At 35.6% G+C, this 19,702-nt stretch overlaps 1 protein-coding gene across 2 annotated transcripts in view; it reads left to right on the top strand.

The window, feature by feature from the left end:
• Positions 1-16,208, top strand: part of Tspan8 (tetraspanin 8) — a 28,075-nt gene extending 11,867 nt beyond the window's left edge. The window contains exons 3-8 of one of the 2 annotated variants that reach the window (XM_046430740.2): positions 1,095-1,234; positions 2,917-2,991; positions 3,090-3,197; positions 6,226-6,357; positions 9,843-9,926; positions 14,336-16,208. In XM_046430740.2, coding sequence (XP_046286696.1) covers positions 1,095-1,234; positions 2,917-2,991; positions 3,090-3,197; positions 6,226-6,357; positions 9,843-9,926; positions 14,336-14,389 — 593 coding nt within the window. In that variant the 3' untranslated portion in view covers positions 14,390-16,208. The remainder of the gene's footprint in view (positions 1-1,094; positions 1,235-2,916; positions 2,992-3,089; positions 3,198-6,225; positions 6,358-9,842; positions 9,927-14,335) is intronic. The other variant, XM_046430738.2, reaches the window with a different exon arrangement.
• The last annotated feature ends 3,494 nt before the right edge of the window (positions 16,209-19,702 follow it).

Below are 19,702 nucleotides of genomic sequence, written 5' to 3'. Positions count from 1 at the left end.
TGGGAGGCAGAGTCTTTGAGTGGGTGGAGGGACTAGTGCCCTTCCTAGAGACCGTCTAGCAGACAGCAGCCGTGGTGGTCATTATAGGAAACAGATGGGCTACCTGCCTAAAAAATGTTAACATCTGGTGTAAGCTGTCACTCTAATTGTGATGGGCTACTGGACATATACCTGGAGGACATTGGTAGACTGAGGCTAGGAGTAATGAGAGTGGTGAAGAAGAGGGTGCTGTGCTGCCTGCCAGGTGAACTGAGTTATGGCAGATATGTAGCCCATCTACCATGAAAGGCCCTAGGATGTTTGCCTCTCATCTGAATACTTAACAGTAGTAGGTAAAATAGAGTTTCTAGAATATGCCTTCCAGGAAAGAGAAGATAGAATTGATAATGGAATATCAAGTACTTGACTTTTTTTTTTTAATCAAGATGCAAAGCATTTTTATTAATCTGAAAAAGTCCCTTATGTCCCCTTCCTTCTTTGCTCAAAGGAATACAAGGTTCTGATTTTCATCACCATGGATTTGCTTGTTTTTGAACTTTGTATGTATGGAACCAAAACAGTATTTACTCTTAATAAAGGACCCCCCCCCCCCACTCAACACAATGAGTCTGAGATTCATTCCTATCATTGTGTATATCAGTGATTTGAAGAACATGGGCTTTTTGAATTAAAATAATTAAATTCCCCTAAACACATGCTAGTTTATGTATAAAATGCAAAATATGTGAATCAAAAAAGAGTGAAAAGTAGCTGGTCTTCTAAGCTTTGAAAAACAGTTTTTAAAAACCATTACATTTCTTCCACCCAACTTTTAACATTATTAGAAAAAGATAAGGTTGGAAACATTATTCAGAAAAGTGGCAGCTTCACGAAATGTATAAGGGTTGAGTTTTGTTTGTTTAGATTATGGAAATGTTTCAAGGGCCCCCAAATGGGTCTTGTACATAGTTGGTACTCAATAGATATTTATTGAATGAACATGAACATCGAGGAAAAGAGTTTCTGTCATTTCTCTCTCTCTTTCTCTCTCTCTCTCTCTCTCTCTCTCTCTCTCTCTCTCTCTCTCTCTCTCTCTCTCTTTGTTTTTAATTTCCAGGCTATTAGTTCTGGGGACAATGGGGCTCACTCCCATTCTTCTGTGAATATGTTGATTGCTGTAGGTGCCATCACTGTAGTTATGAGTTTCCTGGGATGTTATGGTGCTCTAAAAGAGAATCGCTGTATGCTTCTTTTGGTGAGTTCTCCAGACATTCCAACTCTCAGATTCTTGAGGATGATCTCCTGTCCCCATTCTCTGTCAAAAAAGACTTGCCAAGATTGATGCAACTTTAACTTCTGTTTTGAGGTTTGATTGTAGACACTAATGTGGTTTAGATTTGGCTTAGCCTGGTTTAGATTAGAGGACATTCTGAGAGGGGGTATATTTTAATCATCCATCCATTCATTCGTTCACTTTGTTTATTCATGCAACACGACTGCATAGCTGTATGTGCCAGAAAGTGTGCTAAATGACATATGAGATCTAAGGATAATTAAAACCCACTGGGGAAGAGTAGTCAGTAAACAAAGAGCTGTAGTGTGGGAATGGTCGGAAGGGCAAGGATATAAGAGGGAGTTTTCAAGCCAGAGGCAGAGGTGACGGTATGGTGACAGGGTGATGACATTTCCAGGAAGACAGCCTGGCAGTCCAGAGCTGACAGGTTTGGGCAACTGAAAGGCTTTGGGTGTGGTGGGAGAGTGGCAGAGGCTATTTTCAGTCAATGATAGGAAATGACTCTGATTGTGAATTATGGCCAAATCTTATTAAAATGCCCACATGCCAAGCTACGAAAATCTTAAGGGAGAGAATCAACTTTGTCACTTAGAAAATTTCCAGGAGGATAGAATGGGTTGTGATAACTGATAGGCATTCACTTGTCTGTGTGTGTGTGTGGGGGGGGGGAATACTGGGGATTGAACTACTAGGATGCTTTATCACTGAGCTACCTCCCCAACTTTTTATATTCTTTTGTATTTTAAGACAGGGTCTTGATAAATTACTGAGGCTGACCTCAAACTTGCCATCCTCCTGTATCAGACTCCCAAGTTACTGTGATTATAGGCATGTGCCCCTATGCCTGGCTACGCATTCACTTTAAACATATATAGTAGAAAATAATGGATGAGTATGGTAAAAATGTTTAAAGAAATCAATTGTTTATCATATATAAATCTGATATAAGCATTTATCAAAGAGAACTTAAAACTTATTTTTCTAATAAAATAAGTATGGTGTCAGTCCTTGAAACCATACTTTTAACTGTTTATTGTGAGGGGAAACAGAGACAGAGTTTAATAGAACTCTAAGAGCATCTCAGTGTTGTTTTAACTAATAAGGCCTTATTTGCAATTTGGGGACTTTAATTACTTGAGAAGCTTGTTTAAGAAAAAACAAAACATTAATCTGGGAGCCTGTATCCTTCAAAATTATGATTCAGCAGATCTAAGGCAGATTTCAGGAATCTACATATAAAACAAGATGCCATGTAATTGTGATGGTGGTGGCAATACTGTTCTGAAGCCAGCTCTGCATGTGTTTGTAATTGATGAAGAAAGCAAAGGAGAAATAATAGTCTAACAAATTCACTTATGTTTTCAAATTTTCCTTCCTTTAATATCATGCGGATACCAATTGTCCTATAAAGTAGTTTTGTTTGAACCACTTTCTTTGATCAGTCTTTGAAGCAAATGTTCCTGAGTAGTAATGGACCCCAAATTGGGAGCTTGATACAAAGGGTGGAGGAAATAAAGATTGTGGCTAATATTTCAACTGCTGTCTGATCCAAGTTGTCAAGAGTGTGTCATGCTGAAATGTCCTAGATGTTACTAGATACACTGAAGGTAACAGATATTACTTTTTTCTTTTCTTCTCTCCAGTTTTTCATAGGTTTGTTTCCGATCCTGCTCATGCAGTTGACAGCAGGTATCCTAGCAGCGAAATTCAAACCTGAGGTGTGTACACAGAGAATATTTGATAATTTTGGAAAAGTCTAAAAATTTGAAACACTATCTCTGATGCGAATAATCTAACAGTACTTCTCAATTTTCAGACTGAGCGTGCTCTGAAGGCAACTCTCCGCGAAAGTGCACAGCTCTTGAGTCAAACAAATGAAAAAGGAAGAAAATTTCAGAAAACCATGGTTACATTCCAAAAAGAGGTAATTAGAATTCATATGTCATCTGGGCAGCTGGGCATAGTTATTCAATGTTGGTTTCACTTTTTAAGGTGTATTTCTTAAGGATTGAATACCTTTTTTTTTTTTTTTTGCAGATTTTAGCTGATCATTCTTGTCACCTTGCAAAAAGAAAAATTCAAGCATATTTGTATTTATTTTTTTCCCAGATTCTTATGAAGTTTTGAAGTAGTTTAGGACACAGATTAGGAGGATAGGTTTATGGCAGATTATGACAGTTTATGACCCTTGATTGGGTAAAAACCGTAATTCTTTTAAACAGTAGCATATCTGGGATATTTCTCACTCTCTCTTCCTCCATAAAATGATCACAGCTAACATTTTCACTGATATTTACTTTGTATCAGATATTATATTTAGTAGCAAACAATACAACAACCCCAGGAGATGGCGTTTTAGAATGTTTTGTGTTGCTGTAACAAAATACTTGAGGCTGAATACTGTATAAAAGAAGATGTATTTAGCTCATGGTTCTGAAGGTTCAAAAGTATGGCAACCTCATCTGCTCATCTCTGGTGAGGGCTTCATAAAAGTTGGTTGCTACACTGGTAGGAGCATATACAGAAGAGATCACATGGTGAGATAGGAAGCTAGAGGCTAGCAGGTTCACTTTTGCTCTTTTTATAGCAAATCATTCTCTTGAGAACTAGTTCACTCACTGAGTGGGGCTGATCATTCTTGACCCTTCCTAGTAAACTGACCTTGGACAAAATGAAATAGAGGCTTCTGGGTTAGGTCCTGAGTCATATTTGCTGCCCACTGTTCCTGGAATGTAAGGTCTCAGTGCCAGCTGTGGGTTTCTAAATGTTCTGTTGGAATATGTTCTTCTGATGTGCTCCCATTCTTGTGTAGAAATCCTGTGCCTGAAGCTGCTTGTGTTTGTAGTTCTATGCTTCTTTCTTATTATCCATTCTGTTTTTTTTCTTTATGTTCTTATCTGCTTTGGCTTTCTGTTTTTAGTTACTCTTTTTGGGAAAAGGTTCCTACCCTAAACTCTGACTGTGGGTGACCTGGGGTACCCTACACATACACAGAAGTTGCAGAGGCTGAGTGGTTTTCTCTTTGGATTTCAGGAATTCCCCCAAATACCGTGTTAACATTGTACGGAATGTGCCCTTCTTGGGTTCTTGGTGATGACTACTCGTCTAGGGGTGTTCTACCATTCACTCTATCATACAGGTTTTGTTCAGCTGTTATATTACTTTCCAGCAAGTTCCGATCAACTTCTTCCATAACTGTTTACAAACTGCTGAGAACTGCTGATGTTGAGATCAGACATCAAGACAAGGTTTAGCTTTTCTGCCTCCTACCTGGTCTCCTCTATTTCTCTATGCCTCCCAAAGGACACCTGAGGCATATTGTACAAAATATGAACTGACCTGTGAGTGTATTTAGGAGATTTAAATTCTATTTGACATGTAGTGTCCATATCAATTAATGCTATTCAAGATTATGAGATCAGAAAGCATAAGCAATTAGTCATGTCTACCATGGGAACAGGAAAGTGTCCCCCACCCCAAGAGTATCCTCTTTGCTAATTTTGACCTTAGAACCACCTGAAATTGCTAGCTCTTTGTCATAGGAACATCATCTGAGTCATGTGTTTGTACAATTCAGTCTTTGGGCCAAATTACAAGGCTTTATATTTGCCTCAGTTGAATTTGTTAGTTTAAATCCATTTTTTGAATCAAATTTGAAACTTGATTATTCAGTCTTCCAGCATGTTAATCATCACTCCCATCTCTATATCAACCATAGTGTTGAAGAAATGCTTTCTATGTCTTTATCCAAATCTTTGATAACAATGTTGAACAGATCACATTTAGGTGAGAGCATAACAGACACATCAACAGATGACAAAAATAAAATTATAGCAGCTAATCCATATTATTAAGAGCATTCTATAAGCCAGGCACTGAGCTAACACCACTTCATATCTTCATATGGATTTTCTACAATTTATGAATTAGATGTTTTTATTAGGAATTGTTCTTATCTGAATTTTCAAATGAAGAATCTATGACATAGAGAGGTTTAAATAACATGGGTAACATGATCACCTACCCATTAAATGAGAGTGCTTTCAATAATCTGGCCATTTCAATGCCTCAAAGTCTGGAAGATCAGACAGTGAAGGTTCTAGTTTCTTTAGTCAATTTTTTTTCCTTGCCATTTCTGCATGAAGATTCTTCTCCCTAATAGATCAGTTAGGAGCAAGATGAAGGATAATGTCTTTTATCTTTTTCATTTAGTAATATTATGTGCCATATGCCCTGAGTGATTGGGCTTATCACTTCCCTTTTTTTCTTCCTCAAACTTGGCCAAACTTGATGCTGCCTTGTCTTTGGTGTTTTGTCATGTGTCTGTCTATGTTGGGCCTGAAGCTTACTGACATTATTCTAAGAGCTCCAGCTTGCATTTGTACTTCCCTCAAATATTTAAGACACCTATGCAAGTTCATCTCAGCGAGGGCCCCTGGAGCATGCTCATTGGTCTTTGAAATACCTCTCGTCCTTTTCCTCCTATCAAAAGTGATCAGAAATCATGGGATAAAAATCATAATTTTAACACTTCTTATCTCTTTTGAGCAACAGTTCTTTAATGAGACCTTAACTCTCTTGTGAAAACTTGGAAACTTCTTTGCTAAAAATCTAGGATACCTAGACCTAACTCTGCTCTCTTTTCTGTCTAGAAAAAAAAAAAAAAACTAGAAGGGAAGTCTTTACTTTTTAAAAATAAGTTTTCTAAGTTCCTTAGACTTTTGCATCTTAGCTCAAATTTTCCTGTTATTACTTAATTAATAACTATTAAGACCAAAATGAAAGATTCCTTTATTTCTGCTTCTATATTCAGAGAACTGGGCGAGTTGACTTACTTTATATTTTAGCATAAGAAACATGTTCATAATGATATTCAGAAGAATATAATTCAATGTATTAAAAATGTTTTTAATCTCTCAATGACTGTTTTTATTCTACTTTTCATTGAACAGTTTAAATGCTGTGGTTTGATCAGTGGAGCTGCTGATTGGGGACGTAATTTTGAAGAAGCTTATGAGTCATGTAAATGTTCAAGTCCATCAGATTCTTGTATAACTTATACAGGAAGATATGTTTATAAACAGGTGGGAACTAAATCAAACTTATCACAATAAGTGGTTCTGTTATTTTATTTTCCCAATGAAAATCTCTACAAAAATTTGAAACGCAGCAAGTACAATGGAAATCATGATATGAAAATCTCAGGAATTACTCAAATAAAAAGGAAATACTTACTGAAAAATAAGAGCAGAGCTGGACTCAATAGTGCATGCCTGTAATCCCAGTGGCTTGGGACACTGAGACAGGAGGATCACAAGTTCAAGGCCAACTTCAACTATTTAGTGAGGCTCTATGTAACTTAGTGAGACCCTGTCTCAAAATTACAAACAAAAATTTAAAAATGGCTGGGAATGTGCTCTGTCCCTGGGTTCAATCTCCAGTACAAAAGAAAAAAAAAAGAAAAAAAATAGAAACAGATATTTAAAAAATTAAAGTATTTCATTAATTTCTTCTATGGGTTTGGTATTATTTAAACCCAACTTTAGTAGGTCAAAGTAACATTTTACATGTGAAAGCAAAGTACAAACTAACATAAAAGTTTATTTTGGCCTGTCTTTGGTGACCTTAATCATTATTCTCTTTTTTCCCCCTATTGTAGACTAAGTTCCAGAAATAAATATTTTCACTTCAGCTTGTAAAATCAGGCCTCCCCCCACCCTCCCAAATCAAAGGTTTCTTTTCTCAAGAAATTGTACATGTGTAAAGAAAGGATGTGACATTTAAGGGTTTAGGTTCTGAATGTTTAATGTACCTACAAATTTACCTATTGCAATTGAGGAGTTGCTTCGGATATTTAAAGTTAACTTAAAAGACGATTTTTTAAAAAAATGTGTTTTAGATGCCATATCTATGTGACTTGTGGCTATTAATATGTATTTGTCATATTTATTTTCTGAATAAATTCATCAAATATTTACAGACTACCTATGTGCTAGCCTTTCTGCCAGCCAGTTGAAATCTATGCTTGAACAGGGTACAATGTTATACACATGGATGCTCAAATTAGGAAGAGAGAAATGTAATCAGGCAATTTCCATTTGAGGGACTGTTGGTATTGTGGGGATAGAGGAAAATTTGGGTATTATGGACCCAAACTAAGTTAACATTTGAAGTTCAGAACATGTTTCACAAAAGGATGTGACATCTGTCCCTCACCAAAGGGCTTTTCATAAACTGTCCCTCTGTTTGGAAGGAATGCATAAAAAAGTAACGTTGACATTAGTGTTTCATTTATTTGCTGTTATTCTTCACTGCCTATTATATGTCAAATAGACCCTTGCTAAAATCAGAAATGCTTCAGGATCCTCTAGCAAGTTATAATCATTTGGGGAGAGAGATACATAATTATTATGATTCACAATGAGTTAATGTCTATAATATCTGAAAATTATTTTCAGTCTGGTATTGTTTGGGCTTAGTGATAGCTCCTGAGATTAATATATTCAAGGAAATGAAGTATCTCAGAAAAATTTTCTCCTTCTACTACTGATCTGTGTCACTGATCTTATTAGAATAATAGAGACTGTTCTGAAGAATTGCCAGTACTAATATTTCAAAGTAACTGATGGGGGAGAAATTATTTGCCAGACTACCATATTACTATGTCTTTTCATCATCAAAGTAATATTGCTTACAAATTTCGTATTTTTTGTTCTTCCTTTATTCTGTCCTTTATTCCCTACCTAATTTTAGAGGCACAATATCTTCAAAGAGTAGGAAATAAATATAGTGCAAATGAATGTAGTTTCCACTTAGGATAATGAGGAAATGACTAAATTCAATTGCAGATTACTGTCTCCTATTAAATATTAAACTCAAAGATATTTTGCCTCAGGGTTTTGAAAAGCCTATTTTTGAAAAGTATTATCAGGAGAAAAAAGAAAGATAGTCCCTGTAAATTCACACAACATTCATCTGAATGTAGGTTGATAGCTGCCCCAGGTTCCCAAAAGGAAGATCAGAAATTCATAAAATACTTGCATCTGTCGTGTGTCATTTGTAAGAAGTCTGGAAAAATATGAAATCTGGAATGTCCATGATTCATAATTCTTTTTTCCTTCCTGTTTGCCAAGATAGCTTCCTTATCTTGGGGAAAAGGGAAAGAAAAACCCTCAAGTATAATAAGTGTGACTCAGTAGATACTATCATTAATCTCTCAGTTAACCCTAAATGACATGATAATCTCCTCAAATGCTTACTGCTTTGGATTGGATGTGCATAGAGAAACCCACTAAATTCAGGATGAAGGGAAAAGATAAAAGCCCATTGGAGAACTTTTATTTTATGAGTAGTAATATTTTATGAGCCTTTTGTACACATATGACTATCATAGGGATGATACATTTTATGACAATACAGGCAATACCTCTACTACACTGTGTAGTATTTTTCCATTTTAAAAATTATCCTTATGGTTTATAATTGTTGAAATTTTTAAATGTGGTCTGAAATTATTTGAAATTAGAATTGCATGTTAGTTTGAATAAGCATCAAAAATACAGCAGAGGGCTGGGGCAGGGGCTTAGTGGCAGAGCGCTTGCTTAGCATGTGTGAGGCACTGGGTTCGATTCTCAGCACCACATATCAATAAATAAAATAAAGGTCCATTGACAACTAAAAAATATTTTTAAAAATATAGCAGAGAGATCACTTTCTAAATGTCTTATCTAACATAATAGCATAATGGCAGACATAATTTTTACCTTCTAGGAGATATCAAAGGATTTTAAATTTTTTGTTTTAAAAAACATGATTAGCTACAACTTCACCCAAGTACCTCTCTGCTGCTGATTAAAAACCTAAAATAGCCAGGTGTGGTGGCATACAACTGTAATCCCAGTGATTCAGGAGGCAGAGGAAAGAGAATCGCCAGTTTAAAGCCAGCCTTAGCAAAAATGAGGCACTAAGCAACTCAGTGAGAACCCTGTCTCTAAATAAAATACAAAATAGGGCTGGAGTTGTGGCTCAGTGAGTTTAATATTCCTGAGTTCAATATCTCTGGTAACAACAACAACAACAACAACAAAAATCTCTAAAATATCTGAAGTTAGGATAAAATTCATTATTTATCATGTTTAAGTTTTAAAAATTATAATTTGGGGAGATATTTGTGAAAAAAAACACACACATGGTTTATAATTATCGACCCCTAGGTTCAGCAACTCAAAAGTTGAAGCAAAGTTTGCTCCTCAAATTCTTTATAATTTAGGAATATATTAGTATAAAAAGTTGTTATTTATAATAAAAGATCCTTGATTCAGTAATTACAAAATTGAGCAGAATTTTGCTACTCAGATGCTTTTTAGTAGATGAACAAATCACAGGAGGTGTAACCTTCCAAAGCAAGGGTAAGGTTAGCAGGGAGGGGAACAAGAATCCAGTTGCTTTAAGTTGAGTGTGATCCTTGGGAGCAATATAAAAAGTTGACCAAATGAATAAAAATCTTAAATAAATAATTATTAATTAAGGTCTACATTTTAACAAAAGGTAACTTTTTTTTTTTGAACAGACATGTGAACCAGTTATAAGAGCCTCGGTTTCAAACCACCTTGATATAGTTATTGGACTATCATTCGGATTGGCAGCTGTCGAGGTACAGTATAATCTTGCATGATTTACTCTCCAATCTATTGCTTGTCCATTAGTTCTTCCAACAGATATTTATGGCAAGCCAAACTAAAAATAAAATAAAATAAAATAAAATAAAATAAAATAAATAAAATAAAATAAAAAAATAAAATAAAATAAAATAAATAAAATAAAATAAAATAAAATAAAATAAAAAAATAAAATACCCAGATGCTTTAGGAAAGCATGGGGTACCAAGTGCCCAAGGGCCAGCATCTCCCTAAATCAGCCTTGAGTCTGATGGGGGTGGATTAGAGCAGGGCCAAGGCTACTATTTCTGAATGATCTCTCGATTGAGGAAAAAGTAGAATTAATTTTTATGGGATTCTTGGTCTTAGATAACCTTTCCCCTTTGAAAAACAGCATAAGGGTTACAATTTCCTGAAGTGAGAAGGAAAAACCACCAGGATAAAACAAAGAACTAACCTTTATAACTTCTGATTTCTCATCATGATTTTGAAACAAAATAAAAACTGAAATCAAGTGTGGAGAGCTGTTCTCCTGTTATTCTATTCTAGGGAAACCAGTAAGTTCTAAAGACCAGGGGAAATTGCCTCTGATTTTTCTTAGCCTCAGTACTATAAATTCACTCGGAGAAGTTTTCAAGGAAGCTCTGACTGGGGCCTAGGTATTACTCTCAGCAATTTAATTATTGATGTTGAAAAAAATATTCTGTGTAGAAGACTTATCTTGATGGATTTTCTTGGCATGGACTTTTAGAACCCAAGGAATGCTTTTTCATGTCCTAAAAATCTTTGCCAACAGGATGAAATTAAACTGTTTCTGGAGAAGCATTTTTGGAATTATCCAGATCTTAGGTAATTTAGATATCAAGTGAGTCAAATTCACACACAGTCCTATTTCAGAGCATTAGCAAGAATTTAAGCAATGTAAGGTATCTCCTGGTGAATGCCTCTGAGGTCTGAGCTCCACCAAGTGCTATTTGCTTTACTCTTAAGAAATATCCTGCAGCATCCCTTTAGACTTTGTGATACTTTCCACCTCTTTCCCATGCCACATCACTGTCGGATAGGAATTTTAGTTGAGATTAAAACGATTTAGTGTCTTACATGGTCGTTTAGGTTATAGGTAGAATTTCTCAGCCAACTATTAGACAAAGGGTAGGTATTATTAGCAGCAAATTGGACTGTTGACTATTACTTTCTTACAAAGCAAATGAGTAGATCTAAAAGTGAGGCATCCTCTTTATTTGTGTCTGATGTGTTATCAAAGTCAAGTGGCAATATGCATTAGGTCTATTTCTTGTGATTCTGCCTTTGGTTTCCTTGCTCTATATTCTGGGTTTATGTTAATTTAGAAATAAAAGCTAAAGTCTATAGAGGTGAGTGAAGACACATTGATACACTTGTATAAACAAGCAGCAACATGCACATATATCTTAATAGAATAGAATTAAATGCATGATTGGGGACTGGGATGTTGCTTGGTGGTAGAGCATATGCCTAACATGTGCCAGGCCCTGAGTTCAATACTAGCACCAAAAGTAGGTAAATGAATAAATACATGAATGAATGATTGGGAGTACAGGCTTATTATGAGGTATTGAATATTGAATATTGAATATTGGCCCTATTATTAAATTTCATGTTAGACCCAACTTCAGACAATTGACTAAGACTGGCTACAGGTCACAGATGCTTTTAAGAAGATTCTTGAAAGCAAAGCCAAAAATAGAATAAATAAAATATGGACACAGTCGATTGTGAAGATTGATGTCTCCCATATCCAAAGCATTGCCAAGACTTTAGATGCATCTAGTGGAAAAATAAAATTACAAGAGGAAGAGAGCATTTCAATATTTTATGAAATTGGTGTAATCCATGTACTTGTTACATGTTTAGATATTTCATGGGTTTTTCTGTACAGGAAAATACCTTAATAAAAACCTTCAATACAGTAATTTATAGGTATAGAGTTTGTTTTAGTCAGCTTTTTCACTGCTGTGACTAAAAGGACCCAAACAGAACAACTGTATGGGAGGAAAAGTTTATTTAGGGGCTCACAGTTTCAGAAGTCTCAGTCCATAGACAGCAGACTCCATTCCTCCGGGCTCAGGGTGAGGATGAACATCATGGAGAGGGTATGGCAGAGAGAAGCAGCTCACATGATGATCAGAAAACAGAGAGAGAGAGAGAGAGAGAGATTCCCCTAGTCAGATACAAATATACCCCAAGGCCACACCCCCGATGCCCACCTTTTCCAGTTACCACTTAGTTATTCTCATTGGGATTAATTCACTGATTGGGTTAAGGTTTTCACAACCCAATCATTTCTTCTAGGAATTTTCTTGCATTTTTCTGACACATGAGCTTTCGGGAAACACCTCACATCCAAACCATAACAGAGTTTATATATGGTGCTGTCCCAAAATATGACTATTTATTCATTTTTAGTTAGATCAGTTAAATTAAGTATGATTTCCAGACTATCTATAAATATGGCAAATGTTTGATTCAAAGAATGTTTTGCAACTCTTTTGTTGCTATTGTCATTTTGTATAGTTTCTCAATCTAAAGCCTGCCTTCCCTCTTTTGTTTTAAAGAAAACAAAACTCATTTTATATACTTTCTCCATTTTATTAAAAAAGAAGCTTTAAAAATAGCCTTTTGTTATCCAGTCTGTAAAAAAACATGTACCCTAAAATGTCCTATGTTCTTAGTCATTAGGACTAATTGCCTATCACTTAGGTGCACTGCCCCCTGCTTCTCTGTTTTTCAAATTCAAATTTAAAAAGACACAAAAATACATAGAAATTTTCTTCTACTAAATCTTTTAAATGAAACAAAGCGATTATCTCCCTGCAGAAAATAAATTCAGACCATTTCCATGGGGAAATATGGGGACAAACAGCCAAAACCTTCTCATATTTAGACTTCTGCATAGAATTTAATGGAGTGGGTCATGGATTATAAAAGACTTTGTTAAGACAATATACCCTAATAGGAGTTCTTCTCAGATTGGATGCTAGGAATCTATACAGAATGCTTTATTGTATTAAAAAATTATCCCTGAACATTTTTTTAAAAATTTCTCATTAGATTTAAATAACCAGATTATCTCTCTCCTTAAAAATGATAACAGCAATTTATAGGCCCAGAAAAAAAGATTAACACTTTTTTCTTCACTTTCATTTAAAAAAATAAAAAGCCATTGAAACTGTCAGTCATCACATTGAAAGTTATCCTAACAGGAGGTCCTAAGAAGAGAGTGGTTAAAAGAAAAATGATGATTTTATCACAGTGGTTAGCTTGCTTCAGAACATGGGAACCTGTGCATACCACTTGGGAAGTTTGTCATGAGTCTGAGCATACAGTATAAAATGATGGATCTCTTTTGTTTGCTATTTGTTTGGAAAGATCATAAAAGTTCTTTACAGAGACAGTGAGATGCAAGAAACATCCTTGTCCTCCAGACTTAAAAGTTTCGGATCAGGTAAAAGAATTTAGTCCTGAATTTTATGACATTCTCATTGAAAATCATTACTTCAGAGAATTTATGTCTGTTTTTTTTCTAAGAAGGAAGAAATACCAGGCAGTCGTTCTCCTTTGAATTACATTTCCACTAAGGTATTAGTTAGCAAAAGTCACACAGTAGGAGTGTTTGAGATGACTCAGCATAAGGGCACCTTGCCCTCCCTGCTACCCTTCAAAGGGAACTGGTAGGGAGAAAATTTGCGATTTGCAATGCACATAGATCCTTTCTGTCATTTCTGCATCAAAGCCACCACATGCAAGTCACCAACAGCAAAGCCAATTTAGAGCAAGTTTTGGGGTCCCTTATTCTTGGGAGAGATAATGAGATAGAAATTATGCCCCATATTTTCAGCTGTGCTTTGGCACTTCAAAGGAAATTCCTGAATTAAGTGATTCTCCCCATATTTTAGAAATTTTTTTTAAGTTTCTTCATTTTTCTTCTTCTAGGCAATGCCTAAAACTATGGCGAGAGAAATTCTAGACTTCTTGATTTTTATGCAGATAATCTAAACCAGATGACCATAGCTTTTTTTTTTTATGTAAGCAATAGGTATATTTAGGCCTCAGGTCCCAAAGTTACAGGGAAAATGCTTTACAGAAAGACATGAATGTTGGAGAAAGGGGAAGGGGTCCTTTGGTGGTAGTTACTACTGCACAACTAAATAGGGCTGTTGAAGACTGAATAGTAAAAACTCCTATTTAAGACAGGAACAAAAACCTCAGAACTTTCTTAGTAGTCTCCTGTCCCATTGGAGTCTAATTTCCCCAGAGATTCAGTAAGACAGAATTTTTTCAAATATAATGTTCTTTCTGTTTATTTAATAATGTCTCTAGAATTTTGCCTTAAAATTTCACATCAATCTTTTCTTTTATTCTCTAGGTACTTGGTATGGTGTTTTCTATGATCCTGTTTTGCCAGATTGAAAAAAGATGAACTTGTTCATGGATATGATAAGCTACCATCAGTTCAAACCCTTTTGCAATTTTACTTTGGCTTTGTGACTTTAAATATATGAGTGTTGTATATGTCCAGAGCAGCTGTCTTACTAAAATGCCTCCTTTAACTATAGATATCATCCATACTTATTGAATATATTTAAGATTTTAGGGTCATAAGATAAATGATATTAATATGTATTTTTACTCAAAATAAAAATTACATTAGTTGGTGCTTTTTTGGGTGTCTGATCATGGTGTTCAGGTGGCTCTATGCTTATAATGTTCATCTGGAGTCACCCAGAGGAATAACCTTCATTTCCAAGTGACGGGGGCCATAGAAACAAGACTCTTGTGATCTGTAGCAGGCATTAGTGACAAAATTGAACTAAGTTGGGAGTTAAAATGATTGAGAGTGTTCTGGCTGAGTTGCTACCACTTTTTCGCTATGTGTCACTGACTGCTAATAGTGCCTCTCTTTTGCTGCCTACATTGTGGGGACAAGAACTGAGAGCTCCCCTCCCAACCCTTGAATCTCTGGAATCTTTCTGGATCTTCCTCCCATGTACATCGGTTTTAAATACTTTTCTTTCAAGATCTCAGAGATACTCTTAAAATTTACTTGTTATTAACGTATAGTATATATATATATATGAATCTTAAGTGCATAGCTCTGTGAATAGGTATATACCTGTGTAGACACCATCCATATAGAGATGTGAAACTTTTACAGCCCAGCTTCTCCTTCATGCCACATCCAAGTGGTGTGCTGAAGCTGGCTTATGCCAACTTGCTTGAACAGATTGTACGTATATGTACTTCAAGTCTGAATAAGTCTGGGTTCAGTGCCATCACCTTGTTAACTCATAACCCACCATAATGGGAGTATTAACACCAAGAAAACTGGCAAATATTATAACATTTGGGCTCTTATTGTTATTATTTTAACAGGTGGTTGTAGACGAATCTATATACTCCTTCTCTTGGAAAATAGCTTCCCCACAGTAACTACTCTTCTGAGGACCATTACCACAGATTCATACTGCCAATTCTTAAACCTTCTCTAAAGGGAATAATAAATCATACACTCTGGGTTGTTTTGCTCAGCATTTTGTCTTTGAGACTCATCTATATTATTGCATGTAGCTATAGTTCATTCTCATTGCTATGTGTAATATTCCATTGTATCTGAATACATCACAATATATTTATCCATTTTTCTGTTGTTGGGCATTTGGTTGCTCTATTATGAATAAAGCTTCTATAAACATTTTTTACATATCCTCTGATACATATATGCATTTCTGGATATATATATGAAGAGTGGGACTGTTTTTTATACGTGTTTAGTTTTAATAGATTCTGCCATGAAATTTTCTAATGTGGTTGTAATAATTTATACTCATACTAGAAAAGTGAAATGTTAAGGGGTTATTCTCAAACAGGTTAGAGTGATGGCCAAGAACTAGGTAATATGGGGGAGCCCTGCTGAGTTAGGGCCTCTCTTCTGTGCTTCTTTATTAATCATGAGAGATAACAATGCTTCCATGATCACATTCTACCTTCCAGGAACTAGACCAGAAACTGTTTTTATGACCTAATTTCTTCTCATCACATCCTTATGACATAAATACTGTTATTATCCCCATTTTGCAGGTGAGAACATTGAGGCTTAGAGAAGTTAGGTAACTTACCCAGACTCAGTAACTGGCTGAACTGGGATTTAAACCTTAAGAAAGCTTTAAATCTTGATTGCTGATTATGTTGGCTTTCCATAATCTACCTGTCAATAAAATTGCCGTATTTTGTTATAATTACCTGTTTAAATGTGTTTGCCTCTAATATAATGAAACTCCTTGAAGATTATTTCTTATCTGTGTTTATGTCTTCAGTGCACAGCACTTGGCACAATTATAATTGGCACTCTGTAAATTGAAGTTAAAAATAATATGTACTGAGAGCTTACTATATGTTTAAAAGTATTCTAAGAACTTGGAACAACTCATTTAGTCCAGAATAAACCTCTTACATTAGTGCTATTATTAGACCCATTTTAGAGACAAGGAAACCAAGTCAGGGAGAGATGCACTTTTCTTCGATACTGCACTTAATAAGGGAAGGAGTTATGATTCAGTCTAAGTGACTCAAAACCTGTGATTCTTATGTATTATCATTTTTTCTGCCTTATAATGTTGTTGAGAGTAAGGAATTTAAAAAAATTGTCTTTTGCACAATATCAGACACGTTAGAAGCTCAATAAATATTACGTGGTATCGATGGTATAAAGAACTTTGCCAGTTGGTATTGGCAGGAAACAGAAATCCTCTGGCCATTTCAAACAATGAAATTTTAATACAAGGTCCTGTCAGATTGAGTGGCTAGAACACAGTCTCAGCTAACTGAGTGGCTTAAACAACAGAAATTTTTTTTCTGTAGAATTTTAGAGGCTGACAATTCCAAAATCAGGGTGCAGGAAAATTTAGCTCCTGATGAGGCTTTTTTTTTTTCTGATTCATAGACAATTCCTTGCTGTGTCCCCACACAAGGAAGGAGGGGAAAGAGCATGCTCTAGGGTGTCCTCTTATAAGGATAGTAATCCTATCAACTCAAGATCCCACCCTTATGACCTTATTTAAAATTAATTACTTCTTTATTCCAAATTCTTCCACAATAGGGGTAGGCTTCAACATATGGATTTTAGGGAAACACAACTCATTCTATAGCAACTTCTTACACAGGTGTTGGAAAAAGTGAGAAGCCAAATGGGTTGGTGAGGTAAACCAGAGATTAGATCTGGAGAATCTGAAGTGCTATGAGAGCCCAGAATCCAGAGCCACCTGGTGGGAGATAGGGCCATGGCAGGGACCTCAGAGGAAGGACTTGCCTAGTAGAAATAGGAGCCAGGATGGCAACTTAGCAGATATTGCCAAAAGAAGAGAGGAGAGAGAGCGCAGTGCCCTGGCTTCTTCCCTCTTCCCCACTCACAGCTTTTGCCAGAACTCCCATTGGCTGCACCCTGCTAGAAGCCAGAAGACAAAAGAGCCTGGGAACACAGTTTCCCAGACCTGGGAATAACAAGGGATAGACAGGGAGCAGAGGGAAGACTTACCATAAAGGGAAACAGGCAAATAGGTGTTGAAATTTTTGAGAAAATGGTTAGGAAAATTGTGGAAAGTATAAAAGAGATTTAGAATTTTCACGAGAAATTGTGCAAAATTTTTTGAATTATTCCTCTTTTGGGTAACATTCATGGCATTTTAGGGATAGAGAGGCTTTAGAATAGTTGACTAAAAGGTGTCTTTTGTCCTGCTGGGAATATTTTATAATGTCTGGAAACAGTTTTTGGTTGGGTTGTTACAAGGTGGGTATTACTGGTACCTGGTGGAGCCAAGCCAGAAATGCTGCCAAACTTACCATGCACAGGAATGTGCCCCACAACTAAGAATAGAGAATCACACAGGAATAGAAACAATTCCTTCCCAGGAGACAGCACCATGCATATGACTATGGAAGGTGAACTAGAAGGAGCCAGAAATCATGGACCAGCATGTGAACTTTGTGACTTTTGTAGGTCACTTGAGTGTCCTCTACTTCAAATGAGAAATCTTATTAAGAAAATATTTTAGATTCCCTACCATTACTTGATAATCTCTGTGTAGTAATTTCTGAAGTGTGTTTAGTTTCCTTTTTAGGAATTGAAAAATAAGAATATTTATTTTCTCCCTTACTTTGCTGTAGTTTTTACATATGAGAGAAAACATTTGACCCTTAACTTTCTAAGTCTGCCTTAGATGATAATCTCCAGTTCCTTCCATTTATTGGTAAATGCCATAATTTCACTCTTCTCTATGGCACAACTCCATTGTGTGTGTGTGTGTGTGTGTGTGTGTGTGTGACACACCACCTTTTTTTTTAGAGAGAATTTTTTAATATTTATTTTTTAGTTTTTGGTGGACACACATCTTTGTTTTATTTTTATGTGGTGCTAAGGATTGAACCCAGCGCCCTGCGCATGCCAGGCGCATCGTGCTACCGCTTGAGCCACATCCCCAGCTCATCACCTTTTCTTAATCTGTTCATCTGTTGACAGGCACCTGGACTGGTTCCATAACTTGGTGGAGGATTGGATCTCACAAACATAGAGGTAAGATCAGTGGCGTAGAGGAAGGAGATTGAAGGGAAGGGAGAAAAAATGGAAAAGGGAGGAAATAAATGAATTTACAAAATAACACCATGTATAAGTATAAATGTACAACAGTGAATTCCACCTTTACAGGTAAAGCATCAATTTAAAAAAAGAATAAACAAATATAGAAGACCAATAGAGTAAAGGAAGTAGAATATGGGGAGGGGAGGGAAAGAGGAAGCACTGGGGATTAAAATGCAGCAAGTTAAATTCTATGCGTGTATGAGTATGTCAAAATGAGCCCCACTATTATGTATAACTATAATGCACAATTAAAAGCACTTTAAAAATGAATATTTTTGTATGATGGTTATCTAGATTTTAATTTCACCTTTTAGTACTAAAGGTGATTATGATGGAAGATTTTACTCTTTCGAAGGATATTAGATTCAGATTTAAGAATAAATTCCTTCTTTACCTTCATCCTTCTAAGATCAAACCAGAATATTAAAAAAATACTAAATTTCATTAATTGACAAGAACAAAATAAAAGGAAATCCTCATCAAATTGATAATTCAATGTAAATGGAATTTTTTCCAATTCAGAGAAATATAGGTTTCATCCTCATTATGTTTAAGACTGTATACTTTTATTAATTTAGATATATTAAATTTACATTAAAGCTTGGCATACACTTCTCAAACCTGCCCTTCTTTGCTTCTCTGTCACTAATATGCTTTTATATTTCATAATCTCTTTTGAGGAGATAGGATCAGGATCATTGCAATAATTTTTTTCTGTGCTTGGGATGGAACCCAGTGCCTCACACAGGATATGTAAATATTCTACCATTGAGTTATACCCCTAGTACTTCAATAATCTCTTCATGAGCTTTCCTATGCTTTCCTTCTTCAAATCCATTCTTTAACATGAACAATGTATGCTACATGCATGTGTGAAAATGTTACAGTAAAACCATTAATTTGTACAATTAATGCATATTAATAAAAAATCCAAAAGCCTTCAGCTTTCTGCTCTTGTATCATTTCTTCATATCTTTTCCATGCTATACTCTCTGTCTCTTATGACCTTCATATTCATTTGGTTGGATTCCTTCAAGGTCTAACTTAAATATTTTGGGATATAATCAGGGGACTAAGTTAATTCTTTCATTCATCTGCCAT

This window comes from Marmota monax, unplaced genomic scaffold (genome assembly GCF_021218885.2).
Source record: "Marmota monax isolate L192 unplaced genomic scaffold, Marmota_monax_Labrador192_F-V1.1 WCK01_AAM20220418_F8-fsc00056, whole genome shotgun sequence".
In the NCBI taxonomy this organism is placed as follows: Eukaryota; Metazoa; Chordata; class Mammalia; order Rodentia; family Sciuridae; genus Marmota; species Marmota monax.
The sequence above is the reverse complement of the archived record's forward strand: the minus strand, read 5'-3'. Positions and strand labels throughout refer to the sequence as shown.